General features: G+C 42.5%; 1 protein-coding gene across 1 annotated transcript; it reads left to right on the top strand.

Moving 5' to 3' along the window:
* The first annotated feature begins 778 nt into the window (after positions 1 to 778).
* atp7a (ATPase copper transporting alpha) lies at positions 779 to 20,191 on the top strand. The gene is made up of 23 exons (XM_085362090.1): positions 779 to 1,006; positions 3,571 to 3,699; positions 4,833 to 5,337; positions 6,691 to 7,473; positions 7,596 to 7,808; positions 7,904 to 8,067; positions 8,239 to 8,400; positions 8,511 to 8,587; positions 12,500 to 12,722; positions 12,883 to 13,116; positions 13,233 to 13,324; positions 13,636 to 13,763; positions 14,645 to 14,799; positions 14,890 to 15,024; positions 15,105 to 15,299; positions 16,346 to 16,528; positions 16,625 to 16,838; positions 16,930 to 17,076; positions 17,158 to 17,300; positions 17,491 to 17,694; positions 18,008 to 18,125; positions 18,232 to 18,334; positions 18,433 to 20,191. The coding sequence occupies exons 2-23, from the start codon at positions 3,580 to 3,582 to the stop codon at positions 18,707 to 18,709; spliced, it is 4,575 nt and encodes a 1,524-aa protein (XP_085218216.1). The 5' UTR covers positions 779 to 1,006; positions 3,571 to 3,579; the 3' UTR covers positions 18,710 to 20,191.
* Position 20,192: the final 1 nt, after the last annotated feature.

A 20,192-nucleotide genomic window follows, 5' to 3' on the forward strand; every position in this document is an offset into this window, starting at 1 on the left:
GTACATGTTTTGAGTTTGTATGTGCTTCTGAGTTTTTATATGCTTCTGAGTTTTTACGTGCTTCGGAGTTTGTACGTGTTTTTACGTGTTTTGGAGTTTTTACGTGTTTTGGAGTTTGTACGTGTTTCTTACGTGTTTTGGAGTTTGTACATGCTTCAGAGTTCGTACGTGATTTGAAGTTTGTATGTGCTTTGTCTCTAGGGGCCACCGTAAATATACTTTTATTTATTCACTCCACATAAAATGTAATAAATAAATCATATAATACAAAAATCAACTATTCACATTTCAACTTTTAACTATTTAAATTTTCAGCTTTTTCCTTTCACAAATTTAAAGTGAAAAGAACACAAAACACTGCAAACCACAACACAATTAAATATAAATTATAATATGAAAACTAAAAGAACATGCATATTCTCTGTCATATGGACCTGCATGAATAAACTTTCTCAATCCTTTATCATCTGCAACCGAAAATAGTTGTGGATGATTACTATACCTTTCTAATGTTGTTGTCCCTGCCTCTCTTTCTCTCTCTCTGGCTCTGTTCCTGTGCTACTGAGTGTAACTACCGCCCCTCCCCCCTCTGCCCAGCGTAAAGCACAAGGCTCGCGTGCAGAGTGAAGCGGAAAAAAAGTGCGAGAGAGAGGCTGAGAGAAAGAAAAAAAAAAAAACCCACGTGACGGCTCGCGATAAGGAGCCGGCTCGCATCGTTCACGTCAAAGAGTCGGCTCTAAGAGCCATTTCGTTGGCGAACGACCCATCACTAGTCAGCATGAGGAGACAAAATCAGCTACACATAGCAGAGTTCTGTGATAACAGAGGAAGAAAACTCTCAATCCAGCACTGTCAATTATTTCTAGCAGTCCTCACGATGCAGCGACGTGTCCGCTTTGTTGACTGTAACGTAGGATAAAGAGTAGATACCAGCTAGTTAGCTTGCTCTGACAGTCGGAGTACTAGCCTGTGGCTAACAGTTTGCTTCACGCTGTGAACTGAGACGGTAAGTTTTTCTCAGATATTTCTGTGGTGTCACGTTGGCCGCATTGCAACTAGTAAGAGACGGAATTGCTTCCTATATAATCCTAAAAAGACATTAGGTAATATTTTTGGTATTTTTAGCTCCGTGGAGGTGATACTTTCTGTTACAAATACTGCTCACAAAAGGGATCAGTAGCTTTTTCGTACGGCTGACAAAGTCACCAAACTAGCTTTACAAATACTTTACGTTCCATTGTAGCCGATGCGTTTTTTATATAACTGACCTTTTTCTAAAAACTATTAAAACATTCACTAAATTACCTCTTCTGTGTTAACCTAATGTTTATCTAGATTAGTTCATCGGTGTCTCGCTTTTTCTAAACGTGGCCCGGGTCTTTCTCTCTAGTGTCATACGAGTCCCTTTATGTCATTCAACGGATCCGACCTGAGGATCCGACCTCATCCGTTTCATGGGATTTTAAACGGCTATAGCTACAGCCAAGAGTGCTGTTTATGCGGCAGATCCGTAAGTGATCGTCTGTAGGTGTGACAGTATTCAATCAGAATCAGAATCAGAATACTTTATTGATCCCTGGGGGAAATTATTTTTTGTTACAGTGCTCCATTTTAAACCAACATTAAGACAAGACAGACAATACGCTAACTAAGAATAGTACAATATATACATACATACATACATACATACATACATACATACATACATAAGTCACTTATAAATAAATATTTGGAAAAGAAACATGTGTAGCTGTAGCAGCAAACAGTGTGTTAAGTGGATGCGTTGTACAGGGAGATGGCCACAGGCAGGAATGATTTCCTGTGTCGTTCAGTGGTGCTTTTCGGTAATCTCAGTCTCTCACTGAACGAGCTCCTGTGGCTGACCAACATGTCATGGAGTGGGTGGGAGGTGTTATCCAACATTGTCTTTATCTTGGACAGCATCCGCCTCTCCGACACCACCTTGAGGGAGTCCAGCTCCATCCCCACAACATTGCTGGCCTTACGGATCAGTTTATTAAGTCTGTTGGCATCTGCGACCCTCAGCCTGCTCCCCCAGCATGCAACAGCATAGAGGATCGCACTGGCCACAACAGACTCATAGAAAATCCTCAGCATTTTCTGGCAGATGTTGAAGGACCTCAGTCGCCTCGTATTCACTCAAAGCCCAGGAGGGGATAACAGAGATTATACTTAAGTTAAACATTATTTATCCACCAAAACTTGAACTTTAGATATGTTTCCAGCCCATCAACGAAACGAACGTTATTGTAAGCCAAATGAAACTGGGATCATGTTTCAAGCTTCAGCTTCGAACGGCAATGTTTGGACAACCTGATTAGTCCATGCCAGGAAGGAAGTACAGGAACAATTCTCGTCTTGTACAAACAAAGCTTTGTTTTTGATAGGTATGCAGCATAAACCTGTTCGCTGGAACGTTGAAGACAATATAATTACACCGCAAAGCAAGACACGAAGTAGGCAAGTTCTTCATGTTACTCGTATACGGGAGAGAACCGGACAAAGCGCCGTCCCTTCGCTTGACCCCAGTTGCTCTCTCCGTCCTCCCGTACCACTGTCCTTTTATTGAGGTTACATGAATATGCATAGGTTCATTAACATATGACATCTACATACACACAAAGAGTACCTTGTGTGTGTGTGTGTGTGTGTGTGTGTGTGTGTGTGTGTGTGTGTGTGTGTGTGTGTGTGTGTTACTGCTGATCAAAGGGTCATAAAAGCACACAAGCAAACATCCTTGGTCAGGAAGAGGGTAGACTAGACCCCCCCGGTAAGGAAGTCCAGCAGTTCATCTAAACAGAAAAGCACTTAGACTAGAACAGACGTAGCTACGTTAATCCTACCATAAAACAATGAGACAAGATGCGAACTTTTCCCATGCCCCCAAGATGCAGGTGTGCATTCCAGTGTGGAATACACACCAAGCCTCTGTAGCCTGTTAAAGATCACACAACTTATCACTACACAACTTATCACTACACAATTGATTATACACTTCTAAGTATCTATGGTTAAATATTTCTAAGCATAAATGACAATCAACCATACAAAACCTATCAGTTTTGTTTCCACTTTTTGTCTAGTAAATGTACCAGAATTGGAAGCACCAATTGCATGTCACAAAATTCGTTTAGTTTTTGTAAAGCTGCAGACCAGCTGTGCACATGGAATAACATCACCCTACTGTCTTTTTCTGACAGTTTCAAACCTTGCTATAGAAATAAAAATGGAGATTCACCCTGATGACACATTTTTAAAAACAGGCAAACTTTAAGCTGAGCAATTTTTATATCTGATGTTAAGCCTTTTTTATTTTAGTAAAGCAAAGATAACCCTGACGGATGTCTCGATTTAAAATTAAACACTTTATTGGTAATATAAGGCATCGTGTATGTTTAGTTTTGCATGCGTGTTTGTGTTTGCCCCATACATTAACATAACTGTCATTTCGAGAAGAACTACCCGTCTTTCTCTACTCAGCTTTCGTGATCTTTTTCCTCAAAGCAAAGACTTGGTGGGAAAACCATTGTCTTTCTTGTGTTCTTTTAGGAAACAGTCATGACACATAAACGCAGCCTGTGTTCAGTTTCTCTTGGAGTGGAGGGTATGACCTGCGGCTCTTGTGTCCAGTCCATAGAGCAGCGCATTGGGTCTCTTCCTGGAGTGATGCATATAAAGGTAAACGTGGGCTCTTTAGAGCTGTTTGTGGTGGTTAGTGGGTTTGAATTTTGTTTTAATTAATTTTTAGTTTAAATGTCATGCAGCAGTCTTTGTTGAGGAACTGATAATAACATTTTGCTGACTCAATACTTCCCTCGTGATACTTACTGTTTAACTACAGGATCTGAAATAACTAGATGTTGTAACAGTGGTCAAGTATTTTAAAACCATGTATTAGATCTCATAAAGAAAAAAAGTATATTAACTAAAGGCCTGATTGATACCCTAATCTTACCCCCTCGGGACTCGCTCATCTGATTAAGAACCAAGTAGCATCAATGTAGCCATGAGAGAGGGTTTAATTGCAATAGATGAGGCCTGCTGTTTTGTTTATTGTGTGTTTACCCCCGAGGCTGAGGGTAAATGAGACGATAATGTAATAGTGTGTTCCAGATAGCGCTCTGCCCTTTGCGGGACTGTGACATCAGCTCAATAAATTCTGTGTGTATCCACAGAAAATGTCATTTGTGTCTTAAGACAGTTTAGGTCCTGGATTATTTTACATTAATCTATACAGACATGATCTGCGAAGAGTAAATAGATTTATTTTATGTTCTTAGTAGAACAGTCATTGTCGGATTAGTGTTTCCCCTTTATTCTGAGAGTAAAGGTTAACCCTGCAGGCAGCCACACTTACTCACTCACTTGCTGGTTAACTTACGGCCAAGTCAGGCGATGCCTTCAATGTGTCACATGTTTCTTTCTTGCTAAAGTGAGAGCTGAGGGGATCATGCTGACAGCACATGCTGTGAGCTTGCCAAAGTCATGCATTTCTTTTCTTTTTTTTGTTTGTTTGTTTTAATAAAGGTTTAGTTCTGAGACAAGACAGTAAAAGCGTTAGGTGATAATAAAATCTAAGGAATCTGTATAGCTACACAAGACCAAAAATATCCCTTTCATAGTATCGGAATTAACTCTGAACCGACATTAAGTGCTTAAGAGTATTACTGGAGGTAAATCTGATTGTTGCTTGAATAAAATAGAAGCCACATCTTAAATGTAGCTATATTGCATATTAAGGTTAAGCTTAGCATTTATTCCAATTTTGTTGACTCCATTTTACATTTTCTCTTTCAACTCCACTTTTGTAGGTGTCTTTAGAGGGCAAGAATGCAACTGTCATATTTGACCCCAGCCATCAGAGCCCAGAGTCTCTGTCAGAGGCCATTGAGGACATGGGCTTTGAATCAAGTTTGCCAGCTTCCAGCAAAGCCACACCAGTCCCTACTGATATCCAGTTGGTCTCCACCTCGGGCATGACACCCACAGCCCAACAGGAAGCATTGAAGAAACTATCACAAATTCAGGGAGTGCTGGATGTCAGAGAGAACCTGCCACAGACGGGCCTCACCGTCACCTTTGTTCCCTCCCTGACGTCCACGCAGCAGCTTAGTGAGGCGGTGGCCAGCGTAACACCGCCGGACATCTCCACACCGAGCAGCCCTTTGCAAAAAGACCCCACCTCCTCTCCATCTCAGACCACGCGAGGTGGAGCGGCCATCCTTAAGCTGCGCATTGAAGGAATGACCTGTCACTCCTGTATTACCACTATTGAAGGAAAGATTGGTAAACTCAAAGGGATTCAAAAGATCAAAGGTGATGTACTCGACCCATTTGCAAATTTGCAGTCATATATAACTTTACAGCCTGAGCTGGAAGAGATGTTGTAGCGCGACTGCTGAATTGCACGTCCTACATCTCAGGTGTCATGTCATTGTGGATCAGCGAGGCTGTCTTTAGGTTCAGCAAGTAGAGATTGTTTAGTACGATATGATTATGACTCATGAAATCCCGTCTGGTTGGAAAGAATGACTTGTAGACGGGATTATGGTGGTTGAGTGCAGCATGATCCCTGCGTTCAATGTGGTTGTTTGCACAGCCTGTCAGTGTACTGTTTGCTCTGTCAAATTTGTTTCAAACTGACGCAAAAAGGGAAGTTTTATAGTAATGATGACATATATTTTCCTTTATAAAAAGAACAGAAAAAGTTATGCGTATTTGAAATTTTTCGAAGTCAGTTTTTAACTGTTGTAGTTTGTTGCCCTGAAGCTCAGTATTGAAGAGGATTCTTTTGTTTTTTTGCATGGTGTTCATACTTATTAACCCTGGGTTTTTGGCATAAGACAACTCCGGACATGTAAAATCATTCAAATATTTTGTGAGCTAAAAATATCTTTTGGGCTCACCTATTCTTTTTGCAGTCGTTCATACAGGATGTGTAGTTTAACTTTCTGATGTTTTGGATCCAAATAAACAGATCTGACCAATCAGATCAGTATATTTGGCAACAAGTGCCATCATGGCTAAACACTGCTCCGGCTCATAATCGTCTCTCTGAAATGAAATTATCTCTCCCTCTTCAAGCGTGGTCCCATTTCTGATAAAAGAGCTCAAAGTGCCCCACTGACATCCTGAAATATGTACGAAAGCGAGCGTGATACAGTTTTAACTTCTAGATCAAAGCGTAAAATTGTCCTTGCTGCTGCTTTCTTGTGAGAATTTGATGAACCCAGAATCTCTGTTTCCTTCTTTTCTTGTTTCAGAAACATCAGGATGAACTTTTTTTTTTTTTTTTTGTCACAGTCAGTGTTTTTTTTTTTTTTTTTTTTTTTTTTTTTTTTTTTTTTTGAGGACGAATGCTCCACAAAAAATATAATGTGTTTGGTTTGTATGTAGGCCAAGTTCAGATCTGGAATTTTGTGTTGTTTTTATGCAACATGTTCAGTGTGTAACAGCCTTCAGAGTGAAGTAAAGGCTTTGTCTCCTGAAGCTTTAAGCTGGACCATCAAAATGATCTCACATCGATTGTATCTCGTGTGTCTGATTCTCTGCCAACATCTTTGTCCTTGTTTCACACACAGTGGCTTCCGCTTCTTGTCAAAGAATTTCATTTGTTTTTATTTGCTTTGTGCTTCTGTTTTAACTTTCCTGTTTCCATCTCTTCCACAGTTGTTTTAGAGTCTCAGGAAGCTACACTCGTCTACCTGCCTTACCTCCTCACTGTCCAAACCATCATTGATCAAATTACTGTGGTTGGATTCAAGGCCTTTGTGAAGTCTAAGCCCCGCCCCCTGCAGCTGTCCCCCAGTGAAATGGAGCGCTTTGTTGATTCTCAAAAACAAACAATTTCGTCGCCATCTGAGACTTCGGAGGAGACTGAAATCTTCATAGACACCACGCTCGTCGCGCTTAGGGTCAAAGGCATGCACTGCCGTTCCTGTGTGGTCAACATTCAGGACAATATCTCAGTGCTGCCTGGTGTGTCTTCTGTGGAGGTGTCTTTGGAGAATGAGAAGGCCTCCATCTGCTATGACCCCCAAAAGGTCACAGTGACTCAGCTGCAGCAGGCAATTGAAGCACTGCCTCCAGGAAACTTTAAGACTCAACCGTGGGACTCCTCCGGTCCCCTCAGTCCTGTGTCCACATCACCTGCTCGCACTTTACCACCGTCATCATCATGGCCTACAGGAGCAAACCAGGCTAAACCTGCTGTCTTGCAGCCTTGTTTTAATCAGCCACTGGGATCTGTGGTGAATATCCACATTGAGGGCATGACATGCAACTCCTGTGTTCAGTCCATTGAAGGCATGATCTCCCAAAAGAAAGGGGTCATGTCAGCCGAGGTCTCTCTGACTGATCACCAGGGGATCTTTGAGTACGACCCTCTGCTGACCACACCAGAGGAGTTGAGGGAGGCCATAGAGGACATGGGCTTTGATGCCTTTCTGCCTGGTAAGAGGACCGATTATGTTGGCATTTAATTACCCACATGGTTTCAGGCCCAGAGCACTTTTATTTTTAGAGGCTAGTGAGCAAAATTAGCATCATTAATGAAGAAATCTTCTTGTAAACAGAGACCAACTCTCTGCTGCCTGCGCCACATCCTCTTTCATCGAAGTCTTCAAGTATAGCACCTGTCAAAGGTAAAGAGGTGGACAGTGACCACCACAAAGAAACCCCACAGGGACTTAGTGGAGAAACCAACTCTAAATGCTACATCCAGATCGGAGGGATGACCTGTGCTTCCTGTGTGTCAAACATTGAGCGAAATCTCAAGAATGAACCTGGTGTGTTAAAGTTTTTTGGGTTTTCTTTTTTTTTTGATAGGATAATTTTTTGGCTTTCCTTAGGAAATAAAGAGAAAATCTGTAATGTTGTGCAGGTATCTACTCTGTTCTGGTGGCACTAATGGCGAGTAAAGCAGAGGTCCGTTATAACCCTGAAGTCACCGATCCTATGAAGGTAGCCGAGTGCGTGAAGGAGCTGGGCTTCACCGCCTCTGTTATGGAGAACTATGAAGGTTCAGGTGGAAACGTTGAATTAGTGGTGAGTCACTGTGAGGCTGCATTGACTTTATGTTCTTTAATGCATGCATGCAAAACCATAAACAAACATTTCTCAATAAGGATTCACTAGATGAGGTGCATTCCTCCCCTCATATTCTCATTATTTTCTACCTCTTCATCTGCTTGTCTGCTCCTCTTCACCTTCTTTCAGGTCAGGGGAATGACGTGCGCTTCTTGTGTTCACAAAATTGAATCCAACCTCACGAAAGAAAAGGGGATTATCTATGCCTCTGTTGCCTTGGCAACCAACAAAGCACACATTAAATTCGACTCTGAAGTTATTGGACCACGAGACATCATCAAGCTGATTGAGGTATTACGCCTTCCTCTGTTTATTTATGCATGTGTTCAGTTATACTTTTACTAATTCATTGGTCTGGATAAAAGTCTTTAAAGGCCTCATCAGGAGTTTGTTTTCTGTAGAATCTAGGGTTTGAAGCGTCTTTGGTAAAGAGGGACCGCACTGCCAGCCACCTGGACCACAGCAAAGAGATACGACAGTAAGCAGCATTTGGTGTTTGTCAATTTAAAAACCTGTTGTTTGTGTAGTTATGTATGTTACCATACTGTGTTGGGACATGAGTCTGGTGTTCAAACTCTTTTTCTTTTTCCTTTTTGTTCATCTGAATGTTGGCTTGATCGTTTATCTGACTTTCCTAAGAAAAATCTTTTTGTAGAGTGAAGTGCTTAGGCCATTATAGGCAGTAAAATGTAAACTTATCAGAGAGTGATACTAGGGATTGAAAGTAATCAGTTAGTGAGGTATGTTGAGCGTGAAGCTAGTTGTCAGTGTCACAACTAGAACAGTCAAATCCTTCCCAAATCAAAAACCCTGGATTAACGGAGATGTTCGCGCGGCACTGGCGGCACGGAACACCGCCTTTGCCTCCGCGAACACATCGGACTACAAACACGCACATTACCAACTCCGGAAGACGATCAAAGCAGCCAAACGTGAGTACAGGGACAGGGTGGAACAACAGTTTGACAACCCTCGGAGTATGTGGCAGGGACTAAACACGATCACAGACTTTAGAGGGAAAACCAGCACACCGCAGACCACGGCCTCTCTGTGTGAGGATCTAAACGTATTCTACGCTAGATTCGACACAGCGAACACCATGAGACCGGACAGTGTGCGCACCGCGGATGACGTCAGTGCGCACACTGTGTCTGAGGAGGATGTGCGGAAGTGCTTCAGGAAGGTGAACGCACGCAAAGCTACTGGTCCGGACGGGATTCCCGGCCGCGTCCTCAGGTCATGCGCGGCTCAGCTGGCTGGAGTGTTCACGCACATCTTCAACCTTTCCCTCTCTCTGTCTGTAGTCCCAGCCTGCTTCAAAATGGCCACCATCGTCCCTGTACCCAAATCCTCCACCATCTCCTCATTGAACGACTGGCGACCTGTAGCCCTGACCCCCATCGTAAGCAAATGCTTCGAGAAGCTGGTCAGGGACTTCATCTGCTCTGCACTACCCGACTCACTGGACCCTCTACAGTTTGCATACCGCCACAACAGGTCCACTGATGATGCCATAGCCCTGACACTACACACTGCCCTGTCACACCTGGAGAAGAGAGACACGTATGTGAGGATGCTGTTTGTAGATTACAGCTCAGCATTCAATACCATCGTTCCCTCGAAGCTGGACAGGAAACTGCAGGATCTAGGACTGAGCAGCTCCCTCTGCAGCTGGATCCTTAGCTTCCTGTCTGACAGACGCCAGGTGGTCAGACTGGGCAGCATCACCTCATCCCCCATCACACTGAACACTGGTGCTCCACAGGGGTGTGTACTGAGCCCTCTCCTGTACTCACTCTACACCTACGACTGCACAGCCACTAACAGCTCCAACATCATTGTGAAGTTTGCGGACGACACTACAGTGGTGGGTCTTATCACCAACGGTGATGAGACGGCTTACAGGGAGGAGGTCAGCGCCCTGACCCACTGGTGTCAAGACAACCATCTCACCCTCAACGTCGCAAAGACAAAGGAGTTGATAGTGGACTTCCGGAGGTGCAGAGAAGTACACACCCCCATCACCATCAACGGCGCTGCTGTGGAGAGAGTGAGCAGCTTCCGGTTCCTTGGCGTACATCTGGCTGAGGATCTTACGTGGTCAGTACACACAAACAAAACAGTGAAGAAGGCGCAGCAGCGCCTCTTCTTTCTCAGGAGACTGAAAAGATTCGGCATGAGCCCCCGCATCCTCAGGACCTTCTATCACTGTGCCATTGAGAGCATCCTCACTGGATGCATCACCACCTGGTATGGCAACAGCACCGCCTACAACTGCAAAGCTCTCCAGCGAGTAGTGCGGTGCTCTGAACGGATAATTGGAGGTGAGCTTCCCTCCCTCCAAGACATCTACAGGAAGCGCTGCCTGAGGAAAGCGGGGAGGATCATCAAGGACTCCAGTCACCCCAGCCATAAACTGTTCAGACTGCTTCCATCAGGAAAGAGGTTCTGCAGCATCCGGTCCCGTACCAGCAGACTGAGAGACAGCTTTTTCCATCAGGCCATCAGACTGCTGAACACGTCATAGACACCTCAGCTTCACTACTGGAACTTCAACATTATGCACTCCACACTGTATATAAATGCCACTTGTTCTGCACATATTCAACTCTGTATATTTTATATATTTTATTATTATTATTATTATTATTATTATTATTATTTTATTTTATTTTTTTACTATTTAATTTGTAAAAATGTGTATACACACACACACACACACACACACACACACACGTAGGAAAATATTTAGTATACACATCTAGAAATGCATACACTATTATATATTGTACATATATTTATTAGTTTCAGGTTGGCCATTCTTGTATTTTGCTCGTTTGTGTTGTTGTGTTTGCACATCTCTGTTGCTTGTGGGGCTCGCACACAAGAATTTCACTCGCATGTGCTGTGCCAGTGTGCCTGCACATGTGATGTGACAATAAAAAGTGATTTGATTTGATTTGATTTGTGATTTGAAATGTAGCTCTCTTTGTACCCAATAAGGTAATTGAGCTAAGTTAAGCTGCACATGTAATATGCTTCAGAGGAGGTTATTTTCATATTCAGCTCTAAAAAGCACTCTCAGCTGAGGGAAAACATTTCATATGCAAGGCCACGAAGGCCAAGTCCACTTGGAGGGTGCATGCGTAATTAAGCATTGTAGTGTCGTGTCTTGCTGCAGGTCATGGGACAGAGCCCTGTTTTTAGTCCCTCTCTTATTTACGTCCTTCAGATCCAAGCGACCTCTCGCATGCCCATGGGAGCAGAAGCTGTAACACTGACCTTACACTCAGCTGCACATGCATTCATTTGAAAATTGGGGGGCAAAATTGAGGATACGGTACAATGTGTCGTACGTGGAGCATATAACTGTCATTTTTCTTTATTCAAATTTTTTATGTTTTTGAAGCCATTTACTTGATTTGCACTATTTTAAATAATATCATGTGCCATTTTATAAAAAGCTGTTTAAAAAATAATACTACTAATAAGACCTGCAAACCTGTGGTTTCTACAAGCATCCAAAAATGCTGTCAGAGATCAAATATTTCAGGAGAGGTGGGAATCACCAGACACCTCATGATACGATGTTATCATACTACTTCATTTACTATTTCATATTATTGCACTTTTTAACATTTTGAAATATGCTGAGTATTGCAGTAACAATTATTGCGATTTGTCACCTGTTCTTTCATCAGCAGAGGTAAACTTTATTATCTGTTTTATCTAAAATAATGTTATCTCACTTCATTTATTTATTTAGGTTTTCCTCCAAATAGACTGTTAACCGTACAACACTGGCTTGAAAGCCAGGCATAAGTGGCGTCATAAGACCGGGTCAGTCTGGTATCAGTCTTATATCAGACCCCATTCAACTGCAGGCTGATATCATTCTGCATTTGTATGGGGTCAAGCTGGCAATAACATGCTATCTGTGAAGTGTGATAAGTGGTTGAAAATCACACGTGTTGCACTAAAGATAGAAATATTTACACATTCAGCAGAAATTTAACTGACATTGATACTCAGTGGCCTTCCTGTACTATAGGAACATAATCAGACTGATGGCAGCATGTTGGCATCTGTCTGCATTTATAAATTAGACTGCAGTTATCGACTAACATTATCTCAGGGTTTTGGTGCATGAGATTAGCCCTGTTGTTTGTAGTATTCCCAGAGCATTTATATTTATTTAATAAATATCATTATAATATCGCCCCACAAAATATTGCTCCAAATGTGTATGAATGTAGTTTTGTTTAGTCATACTGGCTGTGAGAGAGTTGTGTCTTGGTTCTTTTTGTTATGATTATTAAAGTCAGCATATGTTTGCTTTGTCGTTTTAAAAAAACCTGTTACTAAGTGAATATTATCTTCCCTTGCTAAGGTGGAGGAAGTCTTTCCTTGTGAGCTTGGTTTTCTGTGTGCCTGTGATGGGTATGATGATCTACATGATTATTATGGACCACCAGATGACAGTTTCACATCATCACAACAATACGGCAGAGGACCGCAACCGCTACCACTCCACCATGTTTCTGGAGAGACAGCTGCTCCCAGGCCTCTCCATCATGAACCTCCTCTCCTTCCTGTTTTGTGTGCCTGTACAGGTAAATCACAGGGATTAACTTCACTCCCAGGAAACATGATAGGGAACTTTTAGTAGTAGTAGTCGTAGTAATAGTAGTATTAATTTTTGCCCTCAGGAGAGAAAAGTCGTGGAGTCATATTAATGATTTCTGTTTTGTTTGTTTTTTTCTCTCTCCTTAGTTTATTGGAGGTCGCTACTTCTACGTTCAAGCCTGGAAAGCCGTGAAACACAAGTCTGCGAACATGGATGTGCTAATTGTTCTGGCCACTTCCATAGCCTTCACCTACTCATGCGTTGTCCTAATTGTGGCCATAGCGGAGAAGGCAAAAGTCAATCCCATCACGTTCTTCGACACACCGCCTATGCTCTTTGTCTTCATCTCTCTGGGACGCTGGCTGGAACAGATAGCCAAGGTTTAGCTCATATTTATTAATATCTGTGACATTTCAAGTAACTTTACTTTTTTGAAAAGTCTGCAAATCGACACACATGTATAAAAAGTCAAATTGTTTTATGTGCCGTCTTCCAGAGCAAGACTTCTGAGGCTTTGTCCAAACTGATGTCTTTACAAGCCACTGAGGCCACAGTCGTCACTCTCGGCAGTGATAATTCAGTTCTCGGGTACTCCTGGTTCTCTACCCTCACCTTTCACATGTTGACTTGGTTTGAAATGACAACATAATGAAATGTTTGCAGTTAGAGTACCTGTTGAAATAGACAACAGCATAACAAAGGGTGTATAAAAAAACAGCAGGGGAGTTTCCAGAGTTAGTGTCAGATTTAATTGACAATTTTGACCTTGTGTGTCTTCTAACAGCCTTTCCTAAACAGTCTAGTATCATTATTATTATTAATAATCTTACTATTTTTTTCAGTGTCAAAAATGAATTTGTTTTTAGTATTTGACATTATTTTATGTTTGTGTGTTGCAGTGAGGAGCAGGTGGATGTGGAGCTGGTTCAGAGGGGTGATATAGTCAAAGTCGTTCCTGGGGGAAAGTTTCCAGTCGATGGGAGGGTCATTGAAGGACATTCCATGGCCGATGAGTCCCTCATCACAGGTTGGTCGTCATTAATTGTAGGACCTGTATCTATGCATGGACTGGTGCTGGATGTCTATAAAAAGTGTTAATAGGTCACTTATGCTCATCGTGGGCATGAATCTCATGGTCATTTGGGGCTTTTAATCATTTCTTTGAAATCTTATTTTTCTAGGGTGGAATGATTGTACAGGATACATCTTTTATTACTTTAAAAAGACAAGAATTTGGTTCATAAGTTTAGATTTATTTTGGATTTTCTCTAATCTAGAATTAATATTTAGTTCTTTCAGCCAGTTGCACCTCACCAGGTGCCTTTGGTAGCCATCAACAACCTTGACATAATTCTTCCTGGGCATTTGACCTCTCTTGGCAGAATTGGTAGAGTTCATTTAAATTAGTTTGGTTCTTGGCACAGACCTGACTTTTAAGCGTAATGCAAAAAATTCTAATAGGGTTGAAGTTGAGACTTTGAGAAAAAACACTTTCAGAAGCTTAATGTTAGCCTGCTTCATTCATTCCAGAAGCAGTTTTGTTGTGTGTTTCTGGCTGTTGATTTCAGGGGAAGGTGAAGAATTCCTTTATTGTTATTTTATTATTGTTACATGGCATCCACTGACAACAAACAGCCCAGAGCACGATGCTACCATCACCATGCTTGACAGTGTTCTTAGATGCGAAAGCCTTATCTTTTCTCCTCCAAACATAACTCTTGTCAAGGTGGTCAAATAGCTCAGTCTTTGTCTTGTCCGACCTTAAAACCTTTCTCCAGAAGGCCAAAAGCATCTGGTTGGAGTGCAACTTGCTATGGGAACCAAACCAAATATTAGTGGGTGTGTTTTGTTTATTTTTTTCTTACCTGTACTGCAGCTTTTTGACCAGCTGTTGCTTTATGACTCCAGGTGAGGCCATGCCAGTGACGAAGAAGCCCGGGAGCTCGGTGATTGCAGGCTCCATTAACCAGAACGGCTCTCTGCTCGTCAGTGCTACACATGTTGGCATGGACACTACGCTGTCTCAGATTGTCAAACTAGTGGAGGAGGCTCAGACTTCAAAGGTGAATTACATGGTTTGGCCTGTGCACTGTATATACCAGCTTTGAGAGTAACGCTGTACAAGTGTTTATGTCTTTACTTTGTGTTTTTAGGCTCCCATCCAGCAGTATGCGGATAAAATTAGTGGCTACTTTGTACCCTTCATTGTTGGCATATCTGTGCTTACCCTGATCGCGTGGATCATCATTGGCTTTTTGAACTTCTCTCTGGTGGAGATGTACTTTCCTGTGAGTTCTTTTCCCTTTTACTTCAGTTTTATGTCATTTTTGTGAATTGGAAAAAAGCTAACATCATTTCCTTCACGCAGGGTTACGACAAATCCATTTCCAGGACTGAGGCTGTGGTTCGCTTCGCCTTCCAGGCCTCCATAACCGTGTTATGCATCGCCTGTCCCTGTTCCCTTGGCTTGGCAACCCCGACAGCTGTCATGGTGGGCACAGGGGTCGGAGCCCAAAATGGCATCCTGATAAAGGGGGGAGAGCCACTTGAGATGGCGCATAAGGTGTGTTAATGATGATTTTCTGACACCTCTGTGTTAGCCAGGCGGTTATATATGAGAAAGCATCTGTTAGTTTTAACACATTGAATAAAATTATAATTATATAAATGCAGGCAGATATCAGATGGGTGAGACTGAATGCATTAAATTTGATTTATCGATGTAGTGCCACATGTATGCACTTATTCGATTACGTGACATGCATAGTGATTTATTTCCATCATCTAAAATGAGGTTTTTAGACCTCACAAGTGCATTTACTGTATTTTTGTTTTAGTGGGTTATTTTCACCTCTCAAGTATGATCCTCCTGAAAACCAGCCTATTCATTTATGTCTTCTGTAATGGACATTTTGTTGTTGGTCTATATCTTTTGACTTATTTGAGCTACCCTACTAAGTCCTGATGTACTAAATAGAGGACATCCTGGGTTTTCCACTGATATGTCATGTGTTTGAGTGGCCTCTTTTAGCTTCAAAGAGGAAGGAAATCACAAAAAACATGTCAAACAAAAAATGTTCAATGGGAAGATTCCCCCCCCAGTTTTCAGGAGGTTATCAGGGTATTATCATCACCCTGTTATGTCTGTGAATGCGATAACTCGAATGAGGAGTTTTAAATTCATGCCATAGGTGTATCTACTAAAAATCTCAGTTTACAATCTCAGTGACCGCATGATCAAGGTCAGAGTTCTCTGAGAACAAGGTGCTGTAGGATTTTGAAATTGATACAGTAGGTATATCTACTAGAAGCCTGAGGGGTAGCACTGGGGGTGCCAGTATTTTTATATTGTAGTTTTCTGTTTCATGAATTGTAATAATTTTTCCACATTCTTTAATTTGCTTGAGAGCTGTTATTCTGAAAAGAAATTCCCATCTCCTGCTTTAATCGTTAAAAAATATTTAAAAAAAATCTTAAAGACTGTTAAAGATGAGACACATGAATAAATAATTAAATTCTCGATGCTGGAGGTGATAAACGTCTTTTATATTTAGATATCATTTCTGGGTCACAAAGTAAATAACTTATAATATTATCTTTCATATGCAGGTTCAGTCTGTGGTGTTTGACAAGACCGGCACCATTACATACGGGGCCCCAAAGGTTGTTCAAGTAAAGATCGCGGTGGAGGGGAATAAGATGCCTCGCTCCCGCCTGCTGGCCATTGTAGCCACAGCTGAGAACAACAGTGAACACCCGCTCGGAGCCGCTATTACCAAATACTGCAAACAGGTTTGCCTTTCATCAGATTTGACCCCACGGTGAGATGAATGATAATCTACAGTATGTATATGTGGAAGATGTTGATCCATTGTTATTTGCGTGCAGGAGCTTGGCACAGAGTCTCTTGGCACGTGCGTGGACTTTCAGGCGGTGCCGGGCTGTGGCATCCGATGTCAGGTGAGCAACACAGAGAGTCTGCTGAAGCAGTTGGACAGTGACAGCGAGGACAACAACCAGCGCAACAGTGTCCTAGTCCAGATCAGCGACAGCCGGACATGCACCAGCTCCCATCCACTCATCATGGACCCACAGCCGCAAAGTATGTTTGGAAGTGCATTCCTACTGCACGATTACAGTTGCTGTAAAGTTGTGTTTCACTTGCTTTTATGCCTTCTTGCTGTTGTTTGCAGGCCTGCTTCAGACAGCCACCTATGTAGTCCTGATTGGGAACAGGGAGTGGATGAGGAGGAACTGCCTGCAAGTCACACCTGAAATCGACGAAGCCATGATCGAGCACGAGCGCAGAGGACGCACTGCTGTTCTGGTGGCCGTAGACGGTGAGTAGCAATGTTAAAATTGACTCTTTTCTCTCACTTTCTGACTGCTTGAAACTTAAAAACCTTTTTTTCTGTGCATAGACCTGCTGTGTGCAATGATAGCCATAGCAGACACAGTGAAACCAGAGGCTGAGTTGGCGGTCCACACGCTGACCAACATGGGTCTGGAAGTTGTGCTGATGACTGGAGACAACAGCAAGACAGCTCGGGCTATTGCTGCTCAGGTAAGCAAAGCAGACGAATGAAGAGCTGATTAATACTGATGCTATCATTAGACTTTTGTTACTAGATGGTGAAGTTGTAACAGAGATGATGGCTTCGATTTTTTTGCTTTTCTGCTTTAATGTCATATTAAGCTGGAAACCCAACACGTGTTTGATTTCTGAGCTCATCATTCTGCTTTTTGTCCACCAGGTCGGCATCAGGAAAGTGTTCGCTGAGGTGCTGCCCTCCCACAAGGTGGCCAAAGTGGAACAGCTGCAGCAGGCGGGAAAGAGGGTCGCCATGGTGGGTGACGGCGTCAACGACTCGCCCGCTCTGGCCATGGCTGACGTGGGCATCGCCATAGGAACCGGGACAGATGTGGCCATAGAGGCCGCAGATGTGGTGCTGATCAGGGTGAGAATCTGATCCGACAAAGGTGTCTGTTTTGTAACATGAAAGCGGCACAGATGATATTTAGGATGATGTGAATCGCATGCAGACAACACAACAGGTCACCGGTGACTCTCCAACTTGAGAAACAAAAGTCTAACATAAAAAACCTTGTAGACTGAAATAAAAACAGTTGATCTGTTTTGTTTTTTTGTTTGTTTTTTAAAGCTTTGTGCTGAGAGGATTTTACTTAAAGCATTTCAACTTTTTCCCCTTTTTGCCACAAATTGCTATTAACGCCCTGCTCATTTACCCAGTGTTGTTCTCTTGTCTTCAGAATGACCTGCTGGATGTGGTCGGCAGTATTGACCTCTCTAAAAAGACCGTCAAGAGGATCAGGATCAACTTTGTCTTCGCTCTTATCTACAACCTGGTTGGAATTCCTATTGCTGCTGGTAGGTTCTTTGGTGGGCTGAATGCAGAGTGAGGTCATCCACTTTTTTAGTATCATAGTGAAATCACTTTGAGCTCTGTGGAAATACGAACCTCATCTATTTACAGGGGTGTTCCTTCCCATCGGCCTGGTGTTACAGCCGTGGATGGGCTCTGCTGCCATGGCGTTGTCATCAGTCTCTGTGGTTTTGTCCTCGCTTCTACTTAAATGGTAATGAAATATTTGGGGTTTTGTTGAAGTATTTTGTGTGTATTTTGTGTTAATTCATAAAAACTTCTGTCCATTTTATCCCCTTCATCTTTATGTAGTTACACTAAACCCACTGCAGAGAAGCTGGAGGCCAGACTGGGTACCAGCAGGCGGCAGGGCAGCCTGTCTGACGTCAGCGTCCACATCGGCATGGGCGAGATGCGTCGCCCGTCCCCCAAACTTAGTCTGCTAGACCGCATCGTCAACTACAGTCGAGCCTCAATCAACTCGCTGCGCTCTGACAAGCATTCAGTCAACAGCTTCGTGCTCGGTGACCCCGACAAACACTCGCTGCTGGTCGGGGACGCTGCGAGCCACGAGGATGACTTGTGTTGAATCTGAGGAGCTTACAATAGAAAGTGCGTTTATTCCAGGCTGGGCCATGCTAAGTCAAAAGGGTTACATTGAATAATGGCCCTTCCATCTGCTGTAGGTGCCCTCAGGCCAGCACTGTTTACGTGAAGAAAGCTTTCCCTTGTTTTCTTTTAGCCCAACCCACTGATCACACTCTTCAGACTATGATGAGATGGGTTTTGTTGAGGTTACGCTCTTGGGGACACTCTTAGACAAACTCATTGACACTACAATCCACAACTCTCCCGTGTCAGCTTCTTCAGAGCCATGAAGCAGGTGCCACATCCAGGAAGCAGAGCTGTGATCATCGTTGCAACTTTACAATCTTGAACATCTATCCAAAGACATTTAAACAGTGGTGCCCTTCCTAAGAGTGGACAGAGTAGAGTTTTATTTTAGTTAATCTCCCTAAATGGAAAAGTGTTGTATAATTATATTCCAAACTATTTATACTATTATTTATCTATTTTTTTTCACTACATCAATGTAAAACATGAAGTTCTTGAATCCAAATGTAAATTATGATTTTGACGTTCCCAAAAAATGTGTGATTGCTTAGAAAAGTTATGCATAAAAACTTTATAACAAGCTGCAAAAGGGATTGTTAAGCAAAACTAAGGAGTGAGATGTGAATGTCAGTGTTACCTAAAGTGCCAGTTGAAGTGCCACCCGGCAATTCCAACACATTCCAAAGATAGCAGCATTCAGAGGTTATCTTGGACTTGATCTTCACAAAGTGTGAGCAGAGGTCTGCTGAAGGTCGATTTAAGCTCTAGTTTCAGCATGCGTCAACTCGCTCCAGCTGTAGTCAGTCATCTGTCAATGTATGTGAAGATTGTTTGCTGTTGCAGTGAAGCAGAAGTTGTTACATGGATTATGATGTTCTTGGATGTCTTTGAGTTGTTGCAATTAGGCTTGTGTTTTGAAATGGCTGAACTCTAAATGCCGTCGTGTCCATCCTTGTGTCTGCAGTAAGCAAGGTTGTGTTACTGTCGTTAATGCAAGGCTGTCACTTTCTCAGCTTTTTTTCTTTCCTTTTTAATAGGATTGATGCTGTTGCACTTGATCAAAGAGACTCAGCACGAACAGAGTAAACACAGCTGTGTCCCAGCAGTCCGCCAAACAAGTTACTGAGAAGCAAACGCTAGAATAATAGTAATAGTTCAGTACTATTTAGATCCCACCAGATTTGAGGAGGATGCTGAACAGCCACTGCTGTTGTGAATCATTAGAAAACAGTTGAGCTATTTTGGTTTCCGAATTATTTCTCTCTTGCTTTTCCTCCTGATGAGAAGTACATCAGCACGTCCTGCCACTTCCCCATGATGCACTCTGGTCTGGTCAGTTCTGCCAGAATGCTGTTTTTGTGCAATGCCTTTTTCAAGTGTCCATAAGGCCTCAGATATCTGTGTCCATGTTTGCGCGTTCTTCTGAACATTGTGTGCCTTTTAGAATAAAAATGCTT

This window comes from Diplotaxodon limnothrissa, linkage group LG2 (assembly GCF_057381915.1).
Source record: "Diplotaxodon limnothrissa isolate DT_005_m linkage group LG2, D_limnothrissa_male_GT1.1, whole genome shotgun sequence".
In the NCBI taxonomy this organism is placed as follows: domain Eukaryota; kingdom Metazoa; phylum Chordata; class Actinopteri; order Cichliformes; family Cichlidae; genus Diplotaxodon; species Diplotaxodon limnothrissa.